The 23,521-nt window shown below is 40.7% G+C and overlaps 1 protein-coding gene across 6 annotated transcripts in view; it reads right to left on the bottom strand.

Annotated features, from left to right (window-relative positions):
• ptprz1a (protein tyrosine phosphatase receptor type Z1a) overlaps positions 1–23,521 on the bottom strand; it is a 138,990-nt gene that overhangs the window by 64,269 nt on the left and 51,200 nt on the right. For all 6 annotated transcript variants that reach the window (XM_061924698.1, XM_061924697.1, XM_061924699.1 and 3 more), the window contains exons 3-5: positions 21,192–21,371; positions 6,603–6,754; positions 6,429–6,524 (exon numbers count right to left, since the gene is read on the bottom strand). In XM_061924698.1, the coding sequence (XP_061780682.1) occupies positions 6,429–6,524; positions 6,603–6,754; positions 21,192–21,371 (428 nt within the window). The remainder of the gene's footprint in view (positions 1–6,428; positions 6,525–6,602; positions 6,755–21,191; positions 21,372–23,521) is intronic.

The raw sequence follows: 23,521 nt of genomic DNA, 5'->3' as shown, positions 1-23,521 counted from the left end.
CAGCAGCAGGAAGCATGAAGTGCTCTAAAACTTGCTGGTAGACGGCTGCGTTGACCCTGGATCTCAGGAAACAGAGTGGACCGACACCAGCAGATGACATGGCACCCCAAACCATCACTGATGGTGGAAACTTTACACTAGACTTCAGGCAACGTGGATCCTGTGCCTCTCCTGTCTTCCTCCTGACTCTGGGACCTCGATTTCCAAAGGAAATGCAAAATTTGCATGGTTGGGTGATGGTTTGGGGTGCCATGTCATCTGCTGGTGTCGGTCCACTCTGTTTCCTGAGATCCAGGGTCAACGCAGCCGTCTACCAGCAAGTTTTAGAGCACTTCATGCTTCCTGCTGCTGACCTGCTCTATGGAGATGGAGAATTCAAGTTCCAACAGGACTTGGCGCCTGCACACAGCGCAAAATCTACCCGTGCCTGGTTTACGGACCATGGTATTTCTGTTCTAAATTGGCCCGCCAACTCCCCTGACCTTAGCCCCATAGAAAATCTGTGGGGTATTGTGAAAAGGAAGATGCAGAATGCCAGACCCAAAAACGCAGAAGAGTTGAAGGCCACTATCAGAGCAACCTGGGCTCTCATAACACCCGAGCAGTGCCAGAAACTCATCGACTCCATGCCACGCCGCATTAACGCAGTAATTGAGGCAAAAGGAGCTCCAACCAAGTATTGAGTATTGTACATGCTCATATTTTTCATTTTCATACTTTTCAGTTGGCCAACATTTCTAAAAATCCCTTTTTTGTATTAGCCTTAAGTAATATTCTAATTTTGTGACACACGGAATTTTGGATTTTCATTTGTTGCCACTTCAAATCATCAAAATTAAATGAAATAAACATTTGAATGCATCAGTCTGTGTGCAATGAATAAATATAATGTACAAGTTACACCTTTTGAATGCAATTACTGAAATAAATCAAGTTTTTCAAAATATTCTAATTTACTGGCTTTTACCTGTATATATATATATATATATATATATATATATATATATATATATATATAATACTTGACTTGGTGAATTCTAGCTGTAAATATACTCCTCCCCTCTTAACCACGCCCCCAACCACGCCCCCGCCCCAACCACGCCCCCCCGCACCCACCCCCCACCTCCCGAAATTGGAGGTCTCAAGGTTGGCAAGTATGTAATTATGAGAAAAAAAAATATCTAAATTATGAGATAAAAAGCCACAATTATGAGATAAAAAGTTAAAATTATGAGATAAAAAGTCAAAATTATGAGATAAAAAGTCATAATTATGAGATTAAATAAAGTCAAAATTATTAGATACATTGAAATTATGAGATTAAACTCATCCATCCATCCATTTTCTTCCGCTTATCCGAGGTCGGGTCGCGGGGGCAGCAGCCTAAGCAGGGAAGCCCAGACTTCCCTCTTCCCAGCCACGTCGTCCAGCTCTTCCCGGGGGATCCCGAGGCGTTCCGAGGCCAGCCGGGAGACATAGTCTTCCCAACGTGTTCTGGGTCTTCCCTGTGGCCTCCTACCGGTCAGACGTGCCCTAAACACCTCCCTAGGGAGGCGTTCGGGTGGCATCCTGACCAGATGCCGAACCACCTCATCTGGCTCCTCTCGATGTGGAGGAGCAGCGGCTTTACTTTGAGCTCCTCCCGGATGGCAGAGCTTCTCACCCTATCTCTAAGGGAGAGCCCCGCCACCCGACGGAGGAAACTAATTTCGGCCGCTTGTACCCGTGATCTTGTCCTTTCGGTCATGACCCAAAGCGCATGACCATAGGTGAGGATGGGAACGTAGATCGACCGGTAAATTGAGAGCTTTTCCTTCCGGCTCAGCTCCTTCTTCACCACAACGGATCGATACAGCATCCGCATTACTGACGACGCCACCCCGATCCGCCTGTCGACCTCACGATCCACTCTTCCCTCACTCGTGAACAAGACTTCGAGGTACTTGAACTCCTCCACTTGGGGCAGGGTCTCCTCCCCAACCTGGAGATGGCACTCCACCCTTTCCCGGGCGAGAACCATGGACTCGGACTTGGAGGTGCTGATTCTCATTCCAGAGATAAAACTCAATCATGAGATAAAAAGTCGAAAATTATGAGATAATCAAAAATAGGAGAGTCGAAATTTTGAGATAAAACGTTAAAATGATGAGATAAAAATTCTAAGTCACAATTATGAGATAAAACTCACAATAATGAGACAAAAAGGTCATAATTATAAGATTAAAAAGTCACAAATATAAGATAAAAAGTTAAAATTATGAGATACATAATCACAATTGTGTGATAAAAAGTCACAATTATGAGATAAAGAGTCGAAACTATTAGATAAAAAGTCATAATTATGAGATAATAAAGTCCAAATTATTAGATAAAAAGTGAAAATTATGAGATAAAAAGTCATAATTATGAGATTTTAAAAAGTCTAAATTATTAGATCAATCGAAATTTTGAGATAAAACGTCATAATTATAAGATTAAAACTAAGTATGAGATAAAAACTCATAATCATGAGATAAAAAGTTGAAATGATGAGATAAAAAGCCAAAAATTTTAGATAAAAAGTCATAATTATGAGATAAAAAGTCACAATTATGAGATAAAAAGTCATAATTATGAAATAAAAATACATAATTATGAGATAAAAAAAAGTAAATTAGATACGTCGAAATTATGAGATAAAACTCAATCATGAGATAAAAAGAAATTATGAGATAGTCGAAAATAGGAGAAAGTCGAAATTTTTAGATAAAAAGTCATAATTGTGAGATAAAAGGTTAAAATTATGAGATCCATCCATCCATCCATTTTCTACCGCTTGTCCCTTTCAGGGTCGCGGGGGGTGCTGGAGCCTATCTCAGCTGCATTCAGGCGGAAGGCGGGTAGTCAAAATGATGAGATACAAATTCTAAGTCACAATTATGAGATAAAAAATCATAATTATAAGACAAAAAAAGTCACATATATAAGATAAAAAGTTAAAATTATGAGATAAAAAAAATCACAATTATAAGACAGAAAAGTTACAAATATAAGATAAAAAGTTAAAATTATGAAATAAAAAAATAAAAATTTTGAGTTAAAAAATCACAATTATGAGATAAAAAGTCAAAATTATGAGATAAAAAGTCATAATTATGAGATTTAAAAAAGTCACAAGTATTAGATCAATCGAAATTATGAGATAAAAAGTCGAAATGAGATAAAAGTCGAAATTATGAGATAGTCAAAAACAGGAGGATGTCGAAATTTTTAGATAACGTCATAATTATGAGATAAAAGTCATAATCATGAGCTAAAAAGTTGAAATGATGAGATAAAAATTATAAGTCACAATTATGAGATAAAAGTCACAATTATGAGATTAAAAAGTCATAATTATAAGACAAAAAAGTCACAAATAGATCAAAAGTAAAAATTATGAAATACAAAATCACAATTTTGAGATAAAAAGTCACAATTATGAGATAAAAAGTCGAAACTACTACATAAAAACTTTTTATCTAATAGTTTCGACTTTTTATCTCATAATTGTGACTTTTTATTAAAAAGTCATAATTATGAGATAAAAAGTCACAATTATGAGATAAAAAGTCATAATTATGGAATAAAAAGACATAATTATAAGATTATTTTTTTTAAATTCCAAATTATTAGATAAAACTCATAATCATGAGATAAAAAGTCCAAACTAAATAAACGTCGAAATTATGAGATAGTCGAAAATAGGAGAAAGTCGAAATTTTGAGAAAAAAAGTCATAATTATGAGATAAAAAGTTAAAATAATAAAATACAAATTGTAGGTCACAATTACAAAATAAAACTCACAATTATGAGATAAAAAGTCATAATTATAAGACAAAAAAGTCACAAATATAAGATAAAAAGTTAAAATTATGAGATACAAAATCACAATTTTGATATAAAAAGTCACAATTATGAGATAAAAAGTCGAAACTATTAGATAAAAAGTCGAAATATGACATAAAGTCGAAATGAGATCAATCAAAATGATGAGATTAAAAGTCATAATTATGAGATAAAGAGTCAAAAATATGAAATAGTCGAAATTTTTAGATAAAAAGTCTTAATTATAAGATAAAAAGTCAAAATGATGATAAGAGTGATGAGATTGAAGTCGAAATTATATTACGACTTTCTTATCTCATAATTATGACTTTTTATCTCATAATTATGACTTTATTTCATAATTATGATTTTTTGTCTCATAATCAGGACGTACCATCGGGGTATTTTTTATCAGTGGCAAAAAAGGGCTTCCTTAGATCTCCCATGTGTTCCTACACAACTTGAGAGATTCATTCTTCGCTGCAACGTTTGAGACCTCAGACTTCCAAGTGGGACGTTTCCAACTTCCCAGCGGGCCTCGAACGCAGCACAAAGACCACCTGACCTGCCTTCCTCCCACACACACCAGCGCTCAGGTAGTAACACTAATAGTTGTTGTGCTCCAACATGGCCTCCTCTGCTGGTTCCAGCACGCCAGCGCCGCCCGAGGCCACCAGACCAAACATCACAAACCTTCTCCAGCTGAAAACATTTAACCACAACACAATGGCAACTTGGAATGACTCACAACAACACATTCCAAGCGCTAAGGCGTTTGGCAGACATGTTGCAGCACACACACGGACTCGTTCAGGTTCCTGGGATCCATAATCTCACGGGACGTGAGGTGGACCTCCCACATAGACACAAACAGGAAGAAGGCGCAGCAGAGAACCTGCTGGTCATGTTCTACACCTCCATCACTGTCGGCTCGGATCTGCAACCAACACGCGGACTGCAACCCACAACCAGGACAGCAGAGAAGATCATCGGTGTCTACCCCCGCCCCTAAACGTTGAATCTAAATGTTGGATTTAATTCTAAATGTTTAATCTAATTCTGAATGTTGAATTTTAATGTTGAATCTAAATGTTAAATTTAAATATTGAATCTAAATGTTGAATCTCAATGTTGAATTTAAATGTTGAATCTAAATGTTTTGAATCTCAAAGTTGAATTTAAATGCTGAATCTAAATGTTGAATTTAAAAGTTGAATCTCAATGTTGAATTTAAATGTTGAATCTTAATGTTGAATTTAAATGTTGAATCTTAATGTTGAATCTAAATGTTGAATCTCAATGTTGAATTTAAATGTTGAATCTAAATGTTTTGAATCTCAATGTTGAATTTAAATGTTGAATCTAATTGTTGAATCTAAAAATGTATTTTAAATGTTGAATCTAAATCTGAATGTGAATGTTGAAACTTAATGTTGAATCTTAATGTTGAATCTAAATGTTGAATCTCAATGTTGAATTTAAATGTTGAATCTCAATGTTGAATTTAAATGTTGAATCTCAATGTTGAATTTAAATGTTGAATCTCAATATTGAATTTAAATGTTGATTCTCAATGTTGAATTTAAATGTTGAGTCTCAATGTTGAATTTAAATGTTGATTCTCAATGTTGAATTTAAATGATGAATCTCAATGTAGAATTTAAATGTTGAATCTAAATGTTTTGAATCTCAATATTGAATTTAAATGCTGAATCTAAATGTTGAATCTCAGTGTTGAATTTAAATGTTGAATCTTAATGTTGAATTTAAATGTTGAATTTAAATGTTGAATCTAATTGTTGAATCTAAAAATGTAATTTAAATGTTGAATCTAAATGTTTTGAATCTCAATATTGAATTTAAATGCTGAATCTAAATGTTGAATATCAGTGTTGAATTTAAATGTTGAATCTTAATGTTGAATTTAAATGTTGAATTTAAATGATGAATCTAATTGTTGAATCTAAAAATTTAATTTAAATGTTGAATCTAAATCTGAATGTTGAATCTTAATGTTGAATTTAAATTTTGATTCTCAATGTTGAATTTAAATGTTGAATCTCAATGTTGAATTTAAATGTTGAATCTTAATGTTGAATCTTAATGTTGAATTTAAATGTTGAATTTAAATGTTCAATCTAAATGTTGAATCTCAATATTGAATTTAAACGTTGAATCTAAATGTTGAATCTAAATGTTAAATCTAAATGTCAATACATTATTCTCTATAAAATGTGTTCTAGTCTTCATATTTTGGGCATCGAGAACAAACGATTTGGATGTACTTCATTTCTAATTGGAACATTTAGATCGGTTTGAAACGTAAGGATGACTGAAGAAAACCAAGGTGTTTTCTATTGAAACGGTCTTTGATCCATGGGCGGTGCTGGATGCTTTGTGCCGTGGTCGCCAACAGCGACTCATGTTTCATGTTCCGTCTTTGTCCTCCATTTTAAAAAAAAGTTTCAACTTTTGTTTCCTCTGGCCACAAACACGCTCTGCCAGCTCATGCCAGGAACCTCATTTGCACATAAATGGTCACCTGAGCAGCGTGTAAAGTCACGTGACCACACCGACGCACCTCAAAGAGCACGGCGAGGGCCGTGACTCGGCCTCCGGCCTTCATGCTTTGCTCCAAGGAATCGAAGCGGAGCGGCTCGTAGCAGTACACCTGCATCTGTGGCACAGGACGAGAAAGGTCGTTAGCGCTCGTTAGCAGCATCGAGGTGCTTAGCCGTGTACTTCCGTGTCTCACCTCCAGGGGGTACTTGACGCCATCCAAGCTGTGCTCGGAGCCGTCGGAGGAGGCGTTACAGCTCCCCCAGTGGAAGGTGATGAGCCCCGCCTTGAACTTTGACCTGAGGCCCCCCCCGCTGACGTAGAAGTCTCCGTCCAAGTGCACTGCCACTACATACACAACACAGACGGGCAACAATTGAGGGGTGTGACGTTAAAAAGTACACGCTGTCATGCTCTTTAAGCTCCGCTTCCTCGAACGTGTCACATTCAAAGTTGACCGAAATGTGCCCGGTTGCGGACTCAGCCGCAGTTCCGGACTCAAAGTAATGTTGCAATTGTCAATGCCAAGAAAGCAACTGACGCTCCACCATCAATCAATCAATCAATCAATGTTTATTTATATAGCCCTAAATCACAAGTGTCTCAAAGGGCTGCACAAGCCACAACGACATCCTCGGTATAGCCCACATAAGGGCAAGGAAAAACTCACCCCAGTGGGACGTCGATGTGAATGACTATGAGAAACCTTGGAGAGGACCGCATATGTGGGTAACCCCCCCCCTCTAGGGAGACCGAATGCAATGGATGTCGAGTGGGTCTAACATAATATTGTGAGAGTCCAGTCCATAGTGGATCCAGCATAACAGTAAGAGTCCAGTCCACAGTGGGGTCAGCAGGAAACCATCCCGAGCGGAGACGGGTCAGCAGCGCAGAGATGTTCCCAACCAATATACAGGCGAGCACCATAAGTAAATCAAGGCTATCACTTTCCCAAAAATGCGCTAGCCTCTTGCTAACATACATGAGCTTTGCTACTAATTAGCATGGCGATTCCATCACCTTTAACCGTGTTAATGAAAACTACAACTAAGAGGCACGCTACCATCAAACATTTGGTGTGTAAAAAGTACAATACTCACAGTATTAACACTTTTTAGGGCGCAACATAAGACTAGATTAGCCATCACACCATAAACTATACAGTAATTGCGACTTATTGTTGTCAGGTTCAAACACTGATGACATGTGTTAAACAAGACAAGAAGCAAGGAATTAAACAGAGACAGAATTAAATTTGGCTCAATGAGGAAAAATGTCTGGACTGTACTCTTTGTACGGTTCCACCACGCTCTGACGAAAGATTGTACGCCTCCTCTTTTATTTGGACTTTCCCTGATTACATGGCAACAGCTGTTTCTAAGGGCGGGGGGTCATAAACAGCCATCGCCTTTGGTTACAGAACAGTTAAAAAAAAAAGGTCATAAAACAGTTCAAAGAAAAGGTCGTAAAACAGTTCAAAGAAAAGGTCGCCTGGAGGGGAATCTGGTCATGCTTCCTCTCCACTTTGTAGTTCTCGGGTCAAGACAAAATCTTTCTGTGGATCACAATACATCAAAGAAACAGAACACCTTCATGTTGCTTCCCATCCTACACAGTGGAGTTTTACAAGCCTTCTTCTTGGTAGGATCAAAGATAGCTTTTGTCTTCTCGCCGGGAACTCATGGCAACACAAAGTTTTGTGATAACTTAGATACAATTATTCTGACGATTGTCATACTTGAAAATGAGACTCACAAATGTGATTAATATATATATATATATATATATATATAGCTGGACAGCAGTTATCACAATCAGGTCATTTTGTTGCAATAAAGAAATCTGACATGCTACTGATTAGCATTAGCGATTTTACATGGCGATTCCATCACCTTTAACTGTGTTAATGAAAACTACAACTAAGAGGAACGCTACCATCAAACATTTGGTGTGTAATAAGTACAATACTTACAGTATTAACACTTTCAGGGTGCAACAAAAGCCTCAATTCAGCAAAACCTGAACTGACTTGTCATCACACCATAAACTACGCACTACTGCCATCTAACGTCTTGGACGTGCAACTGTAATTGCAACTTATGGTTATACCTGAAAATGAGATTCAGAACTGTGATAATATAAACAAATATCACAATCAGCTCATTTTGTCGCAATAAAAAAATCTGACATGCTACCGATTGTCATTAGCGATTTTACATGGCGATTTCAATGAAAACTACAACTAAGATGCATGTTACCAGGAAACATCTGGTGCGTAATAAGAACAACACTTACAGTATTGACACGTTTTAGGGCGCAACAAAAGACAACACACCATAAACTACACACTACTGCCATCTAGCGTCTTGGACGTGCAACTGTAATTGCAACATATTGTCATACTTGAAAACGAGACTCAGAACTGTGATAATATAAACAAAACAAATACCCCAATCAGGTAATTTTGTTGCAAAAAAAAAAATCTGACATGCTAGCATTAGCATTAGCAATTTTACATGGCGATTTAAAAAAAACAAACTACAACTAAGACGCACGTTACTATCAAACATCTGGCGCGTAATAAGCACAATACTTATAAGTTATATTTATTAACACACACAAAAGTACTGAAAATGGGTATTGCTGAGTACAGGTATCGATTCCCAGGTACGAGGAACTGTGCCCAGTACCCGTCCATAGTTCTGGCACATTAACGTGGGTTTAGATCAGGGGATGTTATTGCAATTGATTAAGGGCTATATAAATCCAATTTGATTTATTGATTGATTGAATATAGACAAAAGAAAGATCAGATTTGCGACTTATTCCCCCTGAAAAGAAACACAGTTTGTGATGTTCAAGGCTCTGGCGCAGCACCAAGAGGACATCAAACTTGACTAAATAGAGACACCTTTGTGGCAAGGCAGCAATGGCTCACCTGCGACAGCCAAAATTGTGAGCATATACGAATGAGCTCGAGTCTAAACAGACCATTGAATTGTTTATCATAATCATAATCTTTATCTTTTGATGACAGCCCTAGTGTTTTATGCTTGTTTTTGCATGTATTTCGTGTGTTTCTAGGTTTATTTTATGAGGATTCTACTGTAATTTTGCGGCTATCCTGGCCAGGACCTCCTTGCAAAAGAGATGACTCTCAATGCGTCTACTTTCTGTTTAAATAAGGTCACTAACTGACTCTTTGTTCGCAGGCAACACAACAAATATTGACTCGGGCTCAAGCTGATGGATTTGTGTTGAGTCTCTTGACAGGTTTCTTTGTACTCGTTCATTGAGGCTCAAAAATGTGTTTCCAACAAAAGCGCTCCAGTGAGGTTTATGGCTGGTGACGCATTCGTTTTTTACTCTAAATTCAAATTCTCTAATTCAGAAAATGTCAGGTTCAAACACTGATGAAATTTATTAAACAAGACAAGAAGCAAGGAATTAAACAGAGACAGAATTAAATTTGGCTCAATTGAGGAGAGACGTCTGGACTGTACTCTTTTTAAAGCCTCACCACGCTCTGGCGAAAGATTGTACGCCTCCTCTTTTATTTGGACTTTCCCTGATTACATGGCAACAGCTGTTTCTAAGGTACGGGGGTCGTAAACAGCCATCGCCTTTGATTAAAACAGTTCAAAAGAAGCGGTGCCTGTAGGGGAGTTTGGTCCTGCTTCCTCTTCGCTTTGTAGATCTCGGGTCAAGACGATATCTTTCTGTTGATTACAATACATGAAAGAAACAGAACACCTTCATGTTGCTTCCCATCCTACACAGTGGAGTTTTACAAGCCTTCTGCTTGGTAGGATTAAAGACAGCTTTTGTCTGCTCGCCGGGAACTCATTGAAACACAAAGTTTTGTGATAACTTAGGTACAATTATTCTGACAGTGTTTCTTAACATAGGGCCGGGTATCACTGTTGGGCCACAGCGTTGGTCCGTTTGGGCTCAGTTGCAATACACTTTTCCACCACTTGTGGCAGTACACTAGGGGCGGCATGGCGTAGTGGGTAGAGACAACCGTGCCAGAAACCTGAGGGTTGCAGGTTCGCTGCCCGCCTCTTACCATCCAAAAATCGCTGCCGTTGTGTCCTTGGGCGGGACACTTCACCCTTTGCCCCCGGTGCCACTCACACCGGTGAATTGAATGATGAATGGTAGGTGGTGGTCGGAGGGGCCGTTGGCGCAAATTGCAGCCACGCTTCCGTCAGTCTACCCCAGGGCAGCTGTGGCTATGAAAGTAGCTTACCACCACCAGGTGTGAATGATTGATGGGTTCTACATGTAAAGCGACTTTGGGTACTTAGAAAAGCGCTATATAAATCCCAGTTATTATTATTATTATTATTACACTGCAAATTATTTGCCGCTTGCCAAGATTTCAAATTCAATTCCAAGAAATTGCCCAAGACTTAAGAGCTATTCACTTGTCTTCAGTCATTGATTTTAGCATACATATTTAAAATTTGTCTATTCAAGTTTAAAAATGTTGAAATTGAGAAAATAACTATTCAAATAAATTATGTTGACTTTTCCCCACATAGAACATCTTGTTTAAATTAAAGATGCTTAAGAATTACAAGTTAAATAATGCATGTTTTCAGAATAAAATACCTTTTTAGCGGAAAAGTCCTGCTAATTTCTAGATATAAAAGTCCAAATTTAGGATTTATTATCAAGTAAAATTAATTAGCTGCATGGACAGATAATTTCACTAGTTTTTAGTATTTTTTTCTCTAAAATCCAGTCTTTTTATCTTGTATTTTTGTAAATTTCAAACAAAGGGAAGAAGTTAGTTTCTTAAGCGCAAAAACTATGACTAAAGTAGTGAAACTGTATTTTCATTTGCACTTAAACATTTTTGACTGTAGTTTATTTATATACATAATTGTATGTAAAAAATAAAACATTTTGACAATATTTGATTAGGCTCCGGGCCCCTCTGTAGTGGAAAAGTTTGGCCCCGAAGTCAAAAAGGGTAAGAACCCTTGCTCTAATTACTGTTAATATAGGTTGAATTTGATTGTCATTGCGCTTAAAAGTACAATGAAAGGTGTTTAGAGTACAACCCACCCAAGAAGACATGACTAATGGGTAGGACAGGTAGGAAAAAAGGTAAACATACGGGGAGGAGGCGCAAAAAGCAACTCCCAAACTAAGCTCCAACGGGTGGGGGGACTCAATTTGAGACCAGGAAAAAGTGTCGAGTATTTTTTATGTAAGCCTGAAAAGTTGCGTGTCTTCCAACCTTGGCGCTCTTGCAAAGTGTTATAGCGATAGCACAGCCAGTCGGTCCGAAAAAAAAAGTCAACACATAAAAGTGTGTGTCCATGAAAGACGGGGAAGGTATTTGGAGCTTCTTCACTGTGCTGTCCTCTGAGAGAGTCTCGTACTTTGTCACGCCGTTCCGGCCAGGGGGAGAAAAGTAAAACCCAATTCAGAATGTTTGTGTTTCAGCAAGCGAAAACAAATCCAAACGTTTCACTCCAATTGTCCATTCAGGGTCCTGAAATTGATCGGAACTTCGCTTTACAGAGCAGACAGCTTCCCCGAGATGTTGTCCAGTTTGGGATTGAGTCCAGAAACCACAAAAGTCTGAGTGCCCACAGCTATGGCCATCCTTCAATCATTTGTGGCAGCTTCGGGGCATCTTCCGAACTTGACGATCCGCCAGGGCAACAGTCCTGTTATCACGATTCTGAATAGGTCCTCGACTGGAAGGATCGCCAGGCACGCGAGCCACCACTTCTCCCAAGAGTCCATCGCGTGTCCGGCAACAAACGTTCTGGGTCGAGATCTTGTCAATTTTTGTTGAGGGGTGAGTTGATCATTCAAATGATAACAAAAAGAACAGACTAATTCACTTTGTTATCAAGACGTCTGAATCCCGACATTAAAAACATTTGTGTTTTATTGGTGTGTGAAGTACAAGCGCCAATCTTTCTTAGGTGAAAACTTACTTTGTTGTAAAAGTATTATCACCTAAACTTAAACCACCATTTGGCATTCATTCAAACGCCTGTTAGCTCACAAGCCCCCTCGACACCTTTCTGGTGAGTCAGGGTACTACGGCGCCTCTGCATTTTATTGTGAAATCATCAAGACCAATGTCGTTGAACGTTGCTGTTCCAAACACGCCTTGTGTTGCACAACTGCTAACGCCAGACTCCGGAACAGGAAAGTTCTTAATGGCTCTAATGCCTCTAATGTATGCGTGCCTGAACATGACATAAACCACCAAAGCCCGCGGGCCTCATGTGTTTGAAGTTGTGTGGATTTCCTACAAAAAAATGCCATATGCTCAAATCCAGAAAATCCCACTGACTGTACACGCCCCTATTTAAATATGCAAATAATATTCAAATAAACCAAGCGCTTGAGATAAGACACTATGCCCAATCAGAATTCCGAGACAAGGAGTTTTGGCATGCTGTCCTCTGGCATCCCCAGCAAATGAAAGTGGGTTGAGTGGGATAAAGTGTGAAGGGCTGCCAATGTTGTGGAGTAAGAAATACCGTACTTTCCGGACTATAGAGCGCACAGATATATAAGCCGCACCCACTAAATCGGAGGAAAACATTTCCCCCCATGTATTAGCCGCAGATGTCCGATAATGGCTTTTTTGCCGAAATCCGATATTCCCCAACTCTTAATTACCGATTCCGATATCAACCGATACCGATATATACAGTCGTGGAATTAACACATTATTATGCCTCATTTTGTTGTGATGCCCCGCTGGATGCATTAAACAATGTAACAAGGTTTTCCAAAATAAATCAACTCAGGTTATGGAAAAAAATGCCAACATAGCACTGCCATATTTATTATTGAAGTCACAAAGTGCATTATTTTTTTTAACATGCCTCAAAACAGCAGCTTGGAATTTGGGACATGCTCTCCCTGAGAGAGCATGAGGAGGTTGAGGTGGGCGGGTAGGAGGTAGCGGGGGGTGTATATTGTAGCGTCCCGGAAGAGTTAGTGCTGCAAGGGGTTCTGGGTATTTGTTCTGTTGTGTTTATGTTGTGTTTCGGTGCGGATGTTCTCCCGAAATGTGTTTGTCATTCTTGTTTGGTGTGGGTTCACAGTGTGGCGCATATTTGTAACAGTGTTAAAGTTGTTTATACGGCCACCCTCAGTGTGACCTGTATGGCTGTTGACCAAGTATGAATGGCATTCACTTGTGTGTGTGAAAAGCCGTAGATATTATGTGATTAAAGTACTTTCTATTCTATTCTATTCTATTAGGCCGGCACGCAAAGGCAGTGCCTTTAAGGCACGCCCCCAATATTGTTGTCTGGGTGGAAATCGGGAGAAATTCGAGAGAATGGTTGCCCCGGGAGATTTTCGGGAGGGGCACTGAAATTCGGGAGTCTCCCGGGAAAATCGGGAGGGTTGGCAAGTATGACTGGGAGACGCAACTGCTCTGTACTTCTGCCTACGTCCGTTTACCACTCCGTACAGCGGCGTTTTAAAAAGTCATAAATTTTACTTTTTGAAACGGATACCGATAATTTCCGATATTACATTTTAAAGCATTTATCGGCCGATAATATCAGCAGTCCGATATTATCGGACATCTGTAGTTATGAGTGTCTGTGACACGGCAGTAAAACGGATAATCAAACAAAACAGAAGTCGTCGTCATGGACCCACTGGTACAAGACAGAATTTGGGGGTGGGGGGTGAGGGGGGGGGGGGGGGGGGGTTATTGACTTATTTTTTTAATTGATTTTTCTGAGGAGTTTTTTATGACACCCCTATGAAGGGCGTTTTATCATGTCTAGAGGGCTCTCATAATGTTGAAAAACATATTCAGAAGGTTGTAAACATGCTGTAATTATTGAAATATTTCCAGACCATTTGAAAATTGCCAAAGTAATACCACTTTACAAAGTTAAAGTTAAAGTTGCCACACATACACTAGGTGTGGTGAAATGTGTCCTCTGCATTTGACCCGTCCCCATGTTCACCCGCTGGGAGGTGAGGGGAGCAGTGAGCAGCAGCGTGGGCCGTGCTCGGGAATCATTTGTTGATCTAACCCCCAATTCCACCCCCTTAATACGGAGTGGGAGGTAATGAGTCCCATTTTTCTAGTCTTTGGTATGACTCGGCCAGGGTTTGAACCAGTGACGTGCAGTCACTAGAGGCAGGTGAGACGGGGCCTCACCTGCCATCATGGAAAGAAAAAAAATGTAAAAAGAAAACATTTTTATTAAATTGTCATATGTATCCAGTGATTATACTATAAAGTTATTTTCCATTTAACTTCACCAGTTTTAGTATATTTTTATTCAAAATCGCTGAATTTTCACATTTGCCGTTCAAATACTGAGAAGAGCAGTCAGTTGAGGCACGTCACTCAGTTGTGCCTCAACATGGATTGCGGACTCGGCTGCCTGCTGTGCAGTGAGACCGTATTGCTATATGAACTATATTATACATTTCCATAGTTTAGTTAGCTGAGGTATATAATGTACAGTGTATTTTGTCAACAACTGTATGTGTGTAAAGTATTTATTGTGCTGAGCGATCATAAAACGGCTGCAAAAGACGCACTGGCTGAGGCTCCAGTAATCCCGCCTCCTGCACCCCCGCCGTAGATTGCAACCCCTGACGGGAGTGTTATATCAACTGAAGCCCACACTTAAACTTTCCACGTGCAAGATTGAATCTATTTAAAAAAGTTATTTCATAAGAAGCCAAAAAGTGCAAAAACAATAATGTTCGTGTTGGAGGAGTTGTGAATGTCTGCAGGGCCACAACATTAGGTACACCTGCAGACTGCAGGTGCACCTAATTCACAACTCCTCCAACACGAACATTATTGTTTTTGCACTTTTTGGCTTCTTATTAAATAACTTTTGTAACCTATTTTCATGGGCTTTCCTCTTTGTGATGTTAAGTTCCTGTTATGCGCTGTTATACAGTATATGCCTTGAGCTCTTATTTTGAAGGCGCTAAGAGCGGAAGTGATGACACGTTGGAGTGGAGCGGAAGTTTTTGAAAGAAGGTAAATAAAGTGGTCCTCGTGTAAACTGGAGCCTCCGTGTTTGTTATTTTTTAGTTTCATACAGTATAGGCGACATTTATAAACCCTCGTTTACACTTTTTTAAATAGATTCAATCTTGCACGTGGAAAGTTTAAGTGAGGGCTTTAGTTGATATAACACTCCTGTCAGGGGTTGCGTTAATCCAGCACAACAGCGGCGAATGGACTTCATTTATAAGTAAAGGTAAGACCATAATAAAAAAATTTTTTATTAAATGTGCTTTTTTTTTTTTTTTTTTTTTTTTTTTTTTAATCTATTTAATATATTTAACTTATTCTGTTAAATTATATATGGGTACGCGTGTATGTGGGTGTGTGTACGTTTGTATATATGTATGGTGAAATCTGTGTGTATGTATGTAGGTACATATGTATGTGTCGCTGCCCCGGTGTGCATTGCTGATCGCGGCGCCGGGTCTGCTGAGGTGCCGTGGCATGCCGGCTGTGGGCGCAGGGCTGGGCCCTTATGGCTTTTTGCCGGATGGGATGCCTGGTGGGTGGTGGGCGGGGGGGGCCTGGACGTGCGGGAGGGGCTGCGGGGTTTGGTGGCGTTGGGCACTGTTGGCGACCAGGCCTCTTGTTTATTTTTATTTATTTTATTTTATTTAAAGGGTTTATTTTTATTTTATTTTTATTTTTATTTCTTTCTATTTTTTTTTTTTTTTTTTTTTTTAATTTTGTATTTATTTATTTATTTATTTATTTTTTTTATTTTTTTTTTGTGTGTGTGTTGTGTATGTATGTGTTTGTGTATATGTGGGCTTATGTATATGTGTGTGGGTGTATTAATGTGTATATATGTGTGGATGTGTATGTTTATATGTATATGCATGCGTGTGTATATGTGTGGATGTGTATGTATATGTATATGCATATATGTATGTGTGTATGTATGTGTATATGAATGTGTAGGTGTGTGCATGGGTGTGGATGTCCGGTGGCTCAATTGGCCTGGCTGTGGATGAGTTGGGGTAGGTGGGTTGGTGGCCTCGGTGGTAGCCGGGGGTGTGCGTTGTTGTGGTTTACGGGGTCGGTCGCTTTTTTGTTTTGGTTTCGGCGGCCGCGGGTGTTTACGCTGCGGACGGGCGGTGGTGGTGATGGTTGCTGCGGTGATACCAGCGGTTGGCATCGCTGTGTTGGGTTGGAGTGGTTGGGGGACTGTGGCTGGTGTCTGTGCGCTTGTGGGGTTGTGGGGCTGGCTGGCGTTGGCTTGCCGACTGGTTTGGGGGCTGGCGGGCGGGCGGGATGCATTGGCTTCTTTCCCCGTTGGGGGGCTCCTTCCCCTGGCCGGGACTCGTATGGGCACGTTGCTGTGTGGATGGCCGGGATGCGGTGTTTGCATTGGGCGTGGGGGCTGTGCGGTTTCTCTGCGTTTGGTTGCCGGTATGGGCTCTGCAGGGTTGGGTTGGGGCGGGCGGGGGCTGGCTTTGTTTGGCGGGGGGAGGGGCTCGCGTGGCGTCACGTTAAAGTGGTCTGGTGTGGGTCACGGGCTGTGGCGGGGGGTGGCGGCCTCCTGGCCGTAGTTCCTGGTTGTCGGCCGCGTGGACTGGGGGGATGTCCGGGCCCTCTACTCCTCCTACTTATAGCGCACACAGTCACACATATATAGGACTTTGGGGATTGTCCTGCGGGGAGGCATGGCGGGGGGTTGAGGATGCCTCCAATGGGGCTCCAGTCCTCCTGTCTTGTCCCCTGCTCGTCCATCCCTCAATCTTAGCTGCATATTAGACACTTAGGATTTGGGGGGCTTGGTTTGGTTGGGACCCACCATGACCTTGATGTCCCCCAATTTTAATCGCATTATTAGTTCCCACAAGCATACATATCTCACTCACGCTACAGTACACACATCAATAGGGACTGGAGGTCGGCTGTAACGGCTGACCTCCTAATTTTAACTACACAGTAGACACTCTGGGGGCCTTGTACACATGCATGGGGGGTTTGGGGTTCGGCGCACCCCTCATTGCCTCGTCGGCCGGCGGGGACTGCGGTCTGGTGGCCTGCCAGGCTTTTATTCATTTATTATTGTTATATATATATATTTTTTTTTAATGTATTTATTATTTTTATTTTTATTATTTACTTATTTTTATTTTATTTTATTTTTAAATTTTTTTATTTTATTTTATTTTATTTATTTTATTTTTATTTTTTTTTTTTAAATCGTATTATTTATTTGTGTGTGGCGTCGCGCGGGTCTCACTTCCTGTTGGATGGGGTCCGTGCCCGTGTGGCCCGACCTTGCGCTGTGGGGTCTCTGTTGGTGACTTGGTGTGGTGGCGGCGCAGCCCCCGTGTCTGGTCTGGATGCTGTGTCTCGGTTGTTTGGGCGGTGGTGTGTTTGTGCGGGTTTGGGTTGGGGTGGGGGGCCTTTTGGTTGGGGGGGTTGTTGGTGTCTCTTGTTTGCGTGTTGGCGTTCGGGCTGACCGGCGGGCTGGCGCCGGCTGGTCTCCATGGCCCTGGTGGCGTGTGGTTGCTGGTCGCAGTTTTTTTTTGATCGCTTTGATTTGATTGGCTGGTGCTGGCTGTCTGGGGTTATTGCGGCTGCTGTTTCTGCTGCCGTTTGTTTGTGGTGTGGGCGCCCGTGGCTGCTGGGTCTGGTGCAGGGGTGTGGCTGAAGTTGTGACTGATGGCAGCGCGCGCGCGTGATGGCTGTCGGGGCTGACGAACTGTGTATATGTATGTATATGTGTGTGTATGTATGTATGTTTATATATGTGTATGTGTACATATGTGTATGTATATGTATATATGTGTATGTGTGGGTATGTATACGTGTATGTGTGTATGTGTATGTATATATGTATGTATGTATGTATATTTCTGGGGGTACGCTCTGGGCCTGCCTGTCAGACGGGGGTCGACGCCTCAGGCTACTGCATCCGAACTGCGTGTCTGGAGCTCCTGGGTCCCGCTGTCCATCCCTTCCGGGTGCCCGTCTTGGTTGGGGCCTGTTGGGCCTAGTCCCTGCGTCTATTGTGGTAGCTTGGTGCTGCAAGGTATTCCGAGGTGCTGCGAGTCGGCCAGTTGCTGGGGTAGTGACCTTGTTTGTCAGCATGTCTGTGATCTTCTTTTAATTCTTTTTTTTTTAATTAATTAATTAATTTATTTATTTATTTATTTATTTTTTAATATATTTTATTAATATTATTTTTTAATTTTCCCCTCCCTCAGGGGGGGGGCTCGGCGGGGCGGTTGCTGGTTGTTCCATCTCCATCGTTGGGGTCCCTGCGGGTGGGGTGGGTGGTTCCCGTGGCCCTGTGCCTGGGTGGTCCTGCGGCGGCCGATTTGGGTGGGGTGGCCGGGGGCTGGCCTCGCCGCGCTCTCCGGGGGTGGGGGGTGGGCTCGTGGGGGCCCGGTTGCCGGTGGGGCGGGGGCGGTCTTCCCGTCCGGTTGCGGGGAGTCTCTGGGTCCCTCGGGCGGGGCGTCTCGCCTTTCTGCCCGTGTGGGGTGTGGTCTCTCGCTGGCTTGGGGTCTGGCTGTCCCCTGCTTTTCTCGTGCCCTGTCCTCTGCCGGGTGCGTCTGTCTGCGGCCTGCTGCTGGCCCTTGTGGGCGGTACGGTGGGTCGGGCTCTGGGGTTCCTGTCGCTGGCCGGCTTGGCTGCGTGGGGGCGGTGGTCCCTGGTTCCCTGGGCACCACGCCTCCTGTTTGTGGGTTGGGCTCTCGGGGGTGATGGGGCCGTGCTCTGGCTCCCACGCACTCTGGGAGTCGAATGTATTGTACATGCAAATTCACATATGCTCACATACGTACATAGGTACCTACGCTCCCACATACATACACAAATACAGTACATATTTACCTACCTAATGTTCGTACATCCACACGCACATTCAATATACAAACATACACATACACATACTGTACATATACATTCACTGTACAAACACATATACACATTCTGTACATATACATTCATTGTACAAACACATATACACATTCTGTACATATACAAGTACATATGCATACTTACACTCATGCACATAATCACGTTTCATCAAACATATATTAACGTTGTTGCCCTAGGGTAAACTGGGTGTAACACATGGCACACTGACAAAGCTTAACCTATTGTGACTATAACAATCTACAAGGTTAATGTACGGTAGGTTGCTTCTCTTTCTCCCCCTCCATTTTTCTGCATTCTTTCGTATCTCAAGTTATCATTATGTATATGTATTGTTGCATTTAAACAACTGTATTGTTGATAATAAAGGTAAATTATTGGTATTGTTCATTATCAATAGCGCTATTTCTATTGGTATTTGTATTGATCCATTTGTAGTGTAATAATGCTCATTGTTATTTCTGTATTATTTTTTATTTTTCGCTAACTGCTTATTTGCTATTACTTTTACCATCATATTTGTACATGTCATATTTGCTGATGTTGCTCTATTGTTGTTGTTGTTGTTGTTTGCTGTTGTTGTTTTTGTCTCTCTGTCTAATCCCCCTCTTGTCCCCACAATTTCCCCCTCTGTCTTCTTTTTTTTTCTCTTTCTATCCCCTCCTGCTCCGGCCCGGCTGCACTAAATGATAATATAAATACATTTAATAAAGTCAAATACAAATAAGGCAACAAGAGAAGTATCCTACACTTCTCTTTTGTAAAGTAAATCTGAACAGCCGACATGGGCATCTACATCAACTATATGATTTGCCTGAGAAGCTGGACAGGACATTAAAAAAAAAAAAAAAAAAAAAAAAAAAAAAAAAAAAAGTGCTTTTTTGTGTGCTACAGTTTGTATGTGTAAAGTTAAAGTTAAGTTAAAGTACCAATGATTGTCACACACACACTAGGTGTAATGAAATTTGTCCTCTGCATTTGACCCATCCCTTGATCACCCCCTGGGAGGTGAGGGAAGCAGTGGGCAGCAGCGGCGCCGCGCCCGGGAATAATTTTTGGTGATTTAACCCCCAATTCCAACCCTTGATGCTGATTGCCAAGCAGGGAAGAATGCTGGTATGAGCTTTTAAACATAACCCGTTAACTGCTGCCAATCAAATGGTGAATAAGATACTCTTTAGGGTTCATATGTTTGTAAATCTGACTGTGATGAAGTCAGTGCCTCACCAGCCATCAACCTCACCGCACGTCACTGGTTTGAACTCACAACCTCCCAGTCTCAGGGCGGACACTAACCACAAGGCCACTGAGCTGGTTGTGAATATATACAAAGGCAGACAATAAACAACAATCTAATCAAACGCAATATAACGAGGCATGTGTATATATTCACTGTTACTGTTAGTCCGTGTACCGTATTTTTCGGAGTATAAGTCGCACCGGAGTATAAATCGCACCTGCCGAAAATGCATAATTATGAAGGAAAAAAACATATAAGACGCACTGGAGCCCGGCCAAACGATGAAAAAAACGGTAATCGGATTCAAAACATGAATATCCACTTCAACTTTTTGAGTTTTTCCATCAAAACTAGTGAGGTTTTTCCCTTGCCTGAACTGCTCCATTGTCCCACAGTCTGGCGCTCTAACAAAGACTTTTCAAGTTGCACACACAAAAAAAGACAACGTCAACCTTGCTTACACCTTCGCTTAACAATCTCGTGTTTCATGCCACTCAGGAGAGACGCGATCTGGAAAAGGTGGCGAGTGTAACTCTAGCCTGGACAAAAGGACGGAAGGGAGAGGGAAACAAGGGGAGTCCGTGTCCTCTGAAGGGAGGAGGATAACATAAGGTGGAGATAAGTAGGTGCCTCGCCCCTACCGGTCTTGCCATCATTCTTCATGGTGGTCCGCTCCCCCGTCAAGTTCTCCCAGCCCTCCAGCCTCAGCTTCTGGTACTGCAGCTTGACCTGGGCCAGGTTCTCCTCCACGTTGATGGGCGACTGCTTGGCGCTGCTGCATGACGGAAACTTCTTGGCCCAGTTGTCCTGGTTCAACGTTCCTGGAAAACACAAACAGTTTGGAGTAGAGATCGACCAATATGTTTTTTTTTCAGGGCCGATACCGATTAATAGTAGTCAGCGATATTTGGGGCGGATATTCATTTGCAGTAAAAGTTATTGAAACATGAATAGTATGTGAAATTCTCCATTATGGTTAACAGTGCACCATTGTCTAATGCTCGGTACTTGTTGTGTCACGCGCCTTCTCCCTGCCGACCCGTCTGGTACTCAGTGTATAAAGAACAAAGCGCCCCTCCTTGGGGGCACACATGCTTGCCATACGTGTGACTTGTGTCTACTGAACTGCTCGAGCCTTCAATAAAAATAGAGAAAGGTCATTTTTGATTAAAATTTCCAACACATTATTTTGTAGTGAAGGTGGCAGCAGTAGCGACATAATGTTTTTGTTTTTTTTAGACTTCCTTTTTATTGCCAATCAAATTTGAACTTTACAGCACAGATAAGAACGAAATTTCGTTACATAAGCTCATGGTAGTGCAGGATAAAAAAGCAATAAGGTGTTATATAAATATATAAATATATATAAATAATATATAAATATATATATAAAATAAATAAATATATATAAATAAATAAATAGATTACTGTACAGATAAATATATTGCACTTTTTCATATGCGTCCACGTTTATGGATGTATGTTATATTGTCTTTTTTATTCCAGCGAGTTAATCCATTTTGGGGGAGTTGAGGGGATAATATCATTATTATTATTAGTATTTAATTTAGCAACAAAAAAACCCATCAAACTCCTTTATTGCGTGTGTCTAAGATAGGGGTCGGCAACCAAAAACGTTGAAAGAGCCATATTGGACCAAAAATACAAAAAACTAATCTGTCTGGAGCCGCAAAAAATGAAAAGCCGTATATAAGTCTTATAATGAAGGCAACACATGACGTAAGTGTCTATATTAGCCTACTATCAAAATGACTAAATGTGTCGCAGGCTGAAGCAAATCTTCATTGACAGAAATGTTGAAATGTAATATTTATTCTACACATTTTTACAACATTAGAAACCATTAGTAAATCAGAGGCTACTCAGAGGGTGAGATAACTCCTGGAAATTACTGGCTTTTAATGGCCAAAGGTTTAGATGTGTGTGTCCAAGTTAAAGGAAACGGCAGGTGTTTGCTGTGGTCTGGAACAACATGGCACACACAACTATCTGAAATGCAGCCAATATTACATACCGATAATGTGTCATGAGACATGCAAAACTAAATTGTGTACAAAGACGATCAAAGTGAAGGATATCAAATGAGCTCAAATATACCTACAAATGAGGCATAATGATGCAATATGTACATACAGCTCGGGCTGCAACTAACGATTAATTTGATAATCGATTAATCTGTCGATTAATAATCGGATAAAAGAGACAAACTACATTTCTATCCTTTCCAGTATTTTACTGGAAAAAAAACTGCATACTGGCACCATACTTATGTTGATTATTGTTTCTCAGCTGTTTGTACATGTTGCAGTTTATAAATAAAGGTTCATAAAAATAAAAAATAAAAATAAAATAAAATAAAAATATATATAAAAATAAATAATTGGCTCTGCGCATGCGCTTAGCATAGATCCAACGAATCGATGACTAAATTAATCGCCAACTATTTTTATAATCAATTTTAATCGATTAGTTGTTGCAGCCCTACATACAGCTAGCCTAAATAGCATGTTAGCATTGATTAGCTTGCAGTCATGCAGCGACCAAACATGTCTGATTAGCACATCACACAAGTCAATAACATCAACAAAGCGCACCTTTGTGCATTCACGCACAGTATAAAAATTTTGGTGGACAAAATGAGACAAAGAAGGAGTGGAAGATTTTAAAAACTGTTGCGTCACAGTCCAAGAACCGCCGAAATTAGTAGGACAAAACAATGTTCACCAAATACTCTCATCAGTGAAGCATACACACAAACATATTCAACAGTGGGCTTTCTAACAATTGGGAAGGTTTGTGTCATTTTTGTCCTCAAACAAAAAACATACTAAAACAAAAAACTTCCCCCTGCCCATCTTTTTCCATTTGCAATCCTTTTTTTAAAATGCTCCAGGGAGCCACTAGGGCGGCGCTAAAGAGCCGCATGCGAGGAGCATCAACATTTGCATTT

The sequence above is a fragment of the Nerophis lumbriciformis genome, linkage group LG29 (genome assembly GCF_033978685.3).
Source record: "Nerophis lumbriciformis linkage group LG29, RoL_Nlum_v2.1, whole genome shotgun sequence".
NCBI lineage: Eukaryota > Metazoa > Chordata > Actinopteri > Syngnathiformes > Syngnathidae > Nerophis > Nerophis lumbriciformis.
Note: the sequence above shows the minus strand (reverse complement) of the source record. Positions and strands in the feature narration are given on the sequence as shown.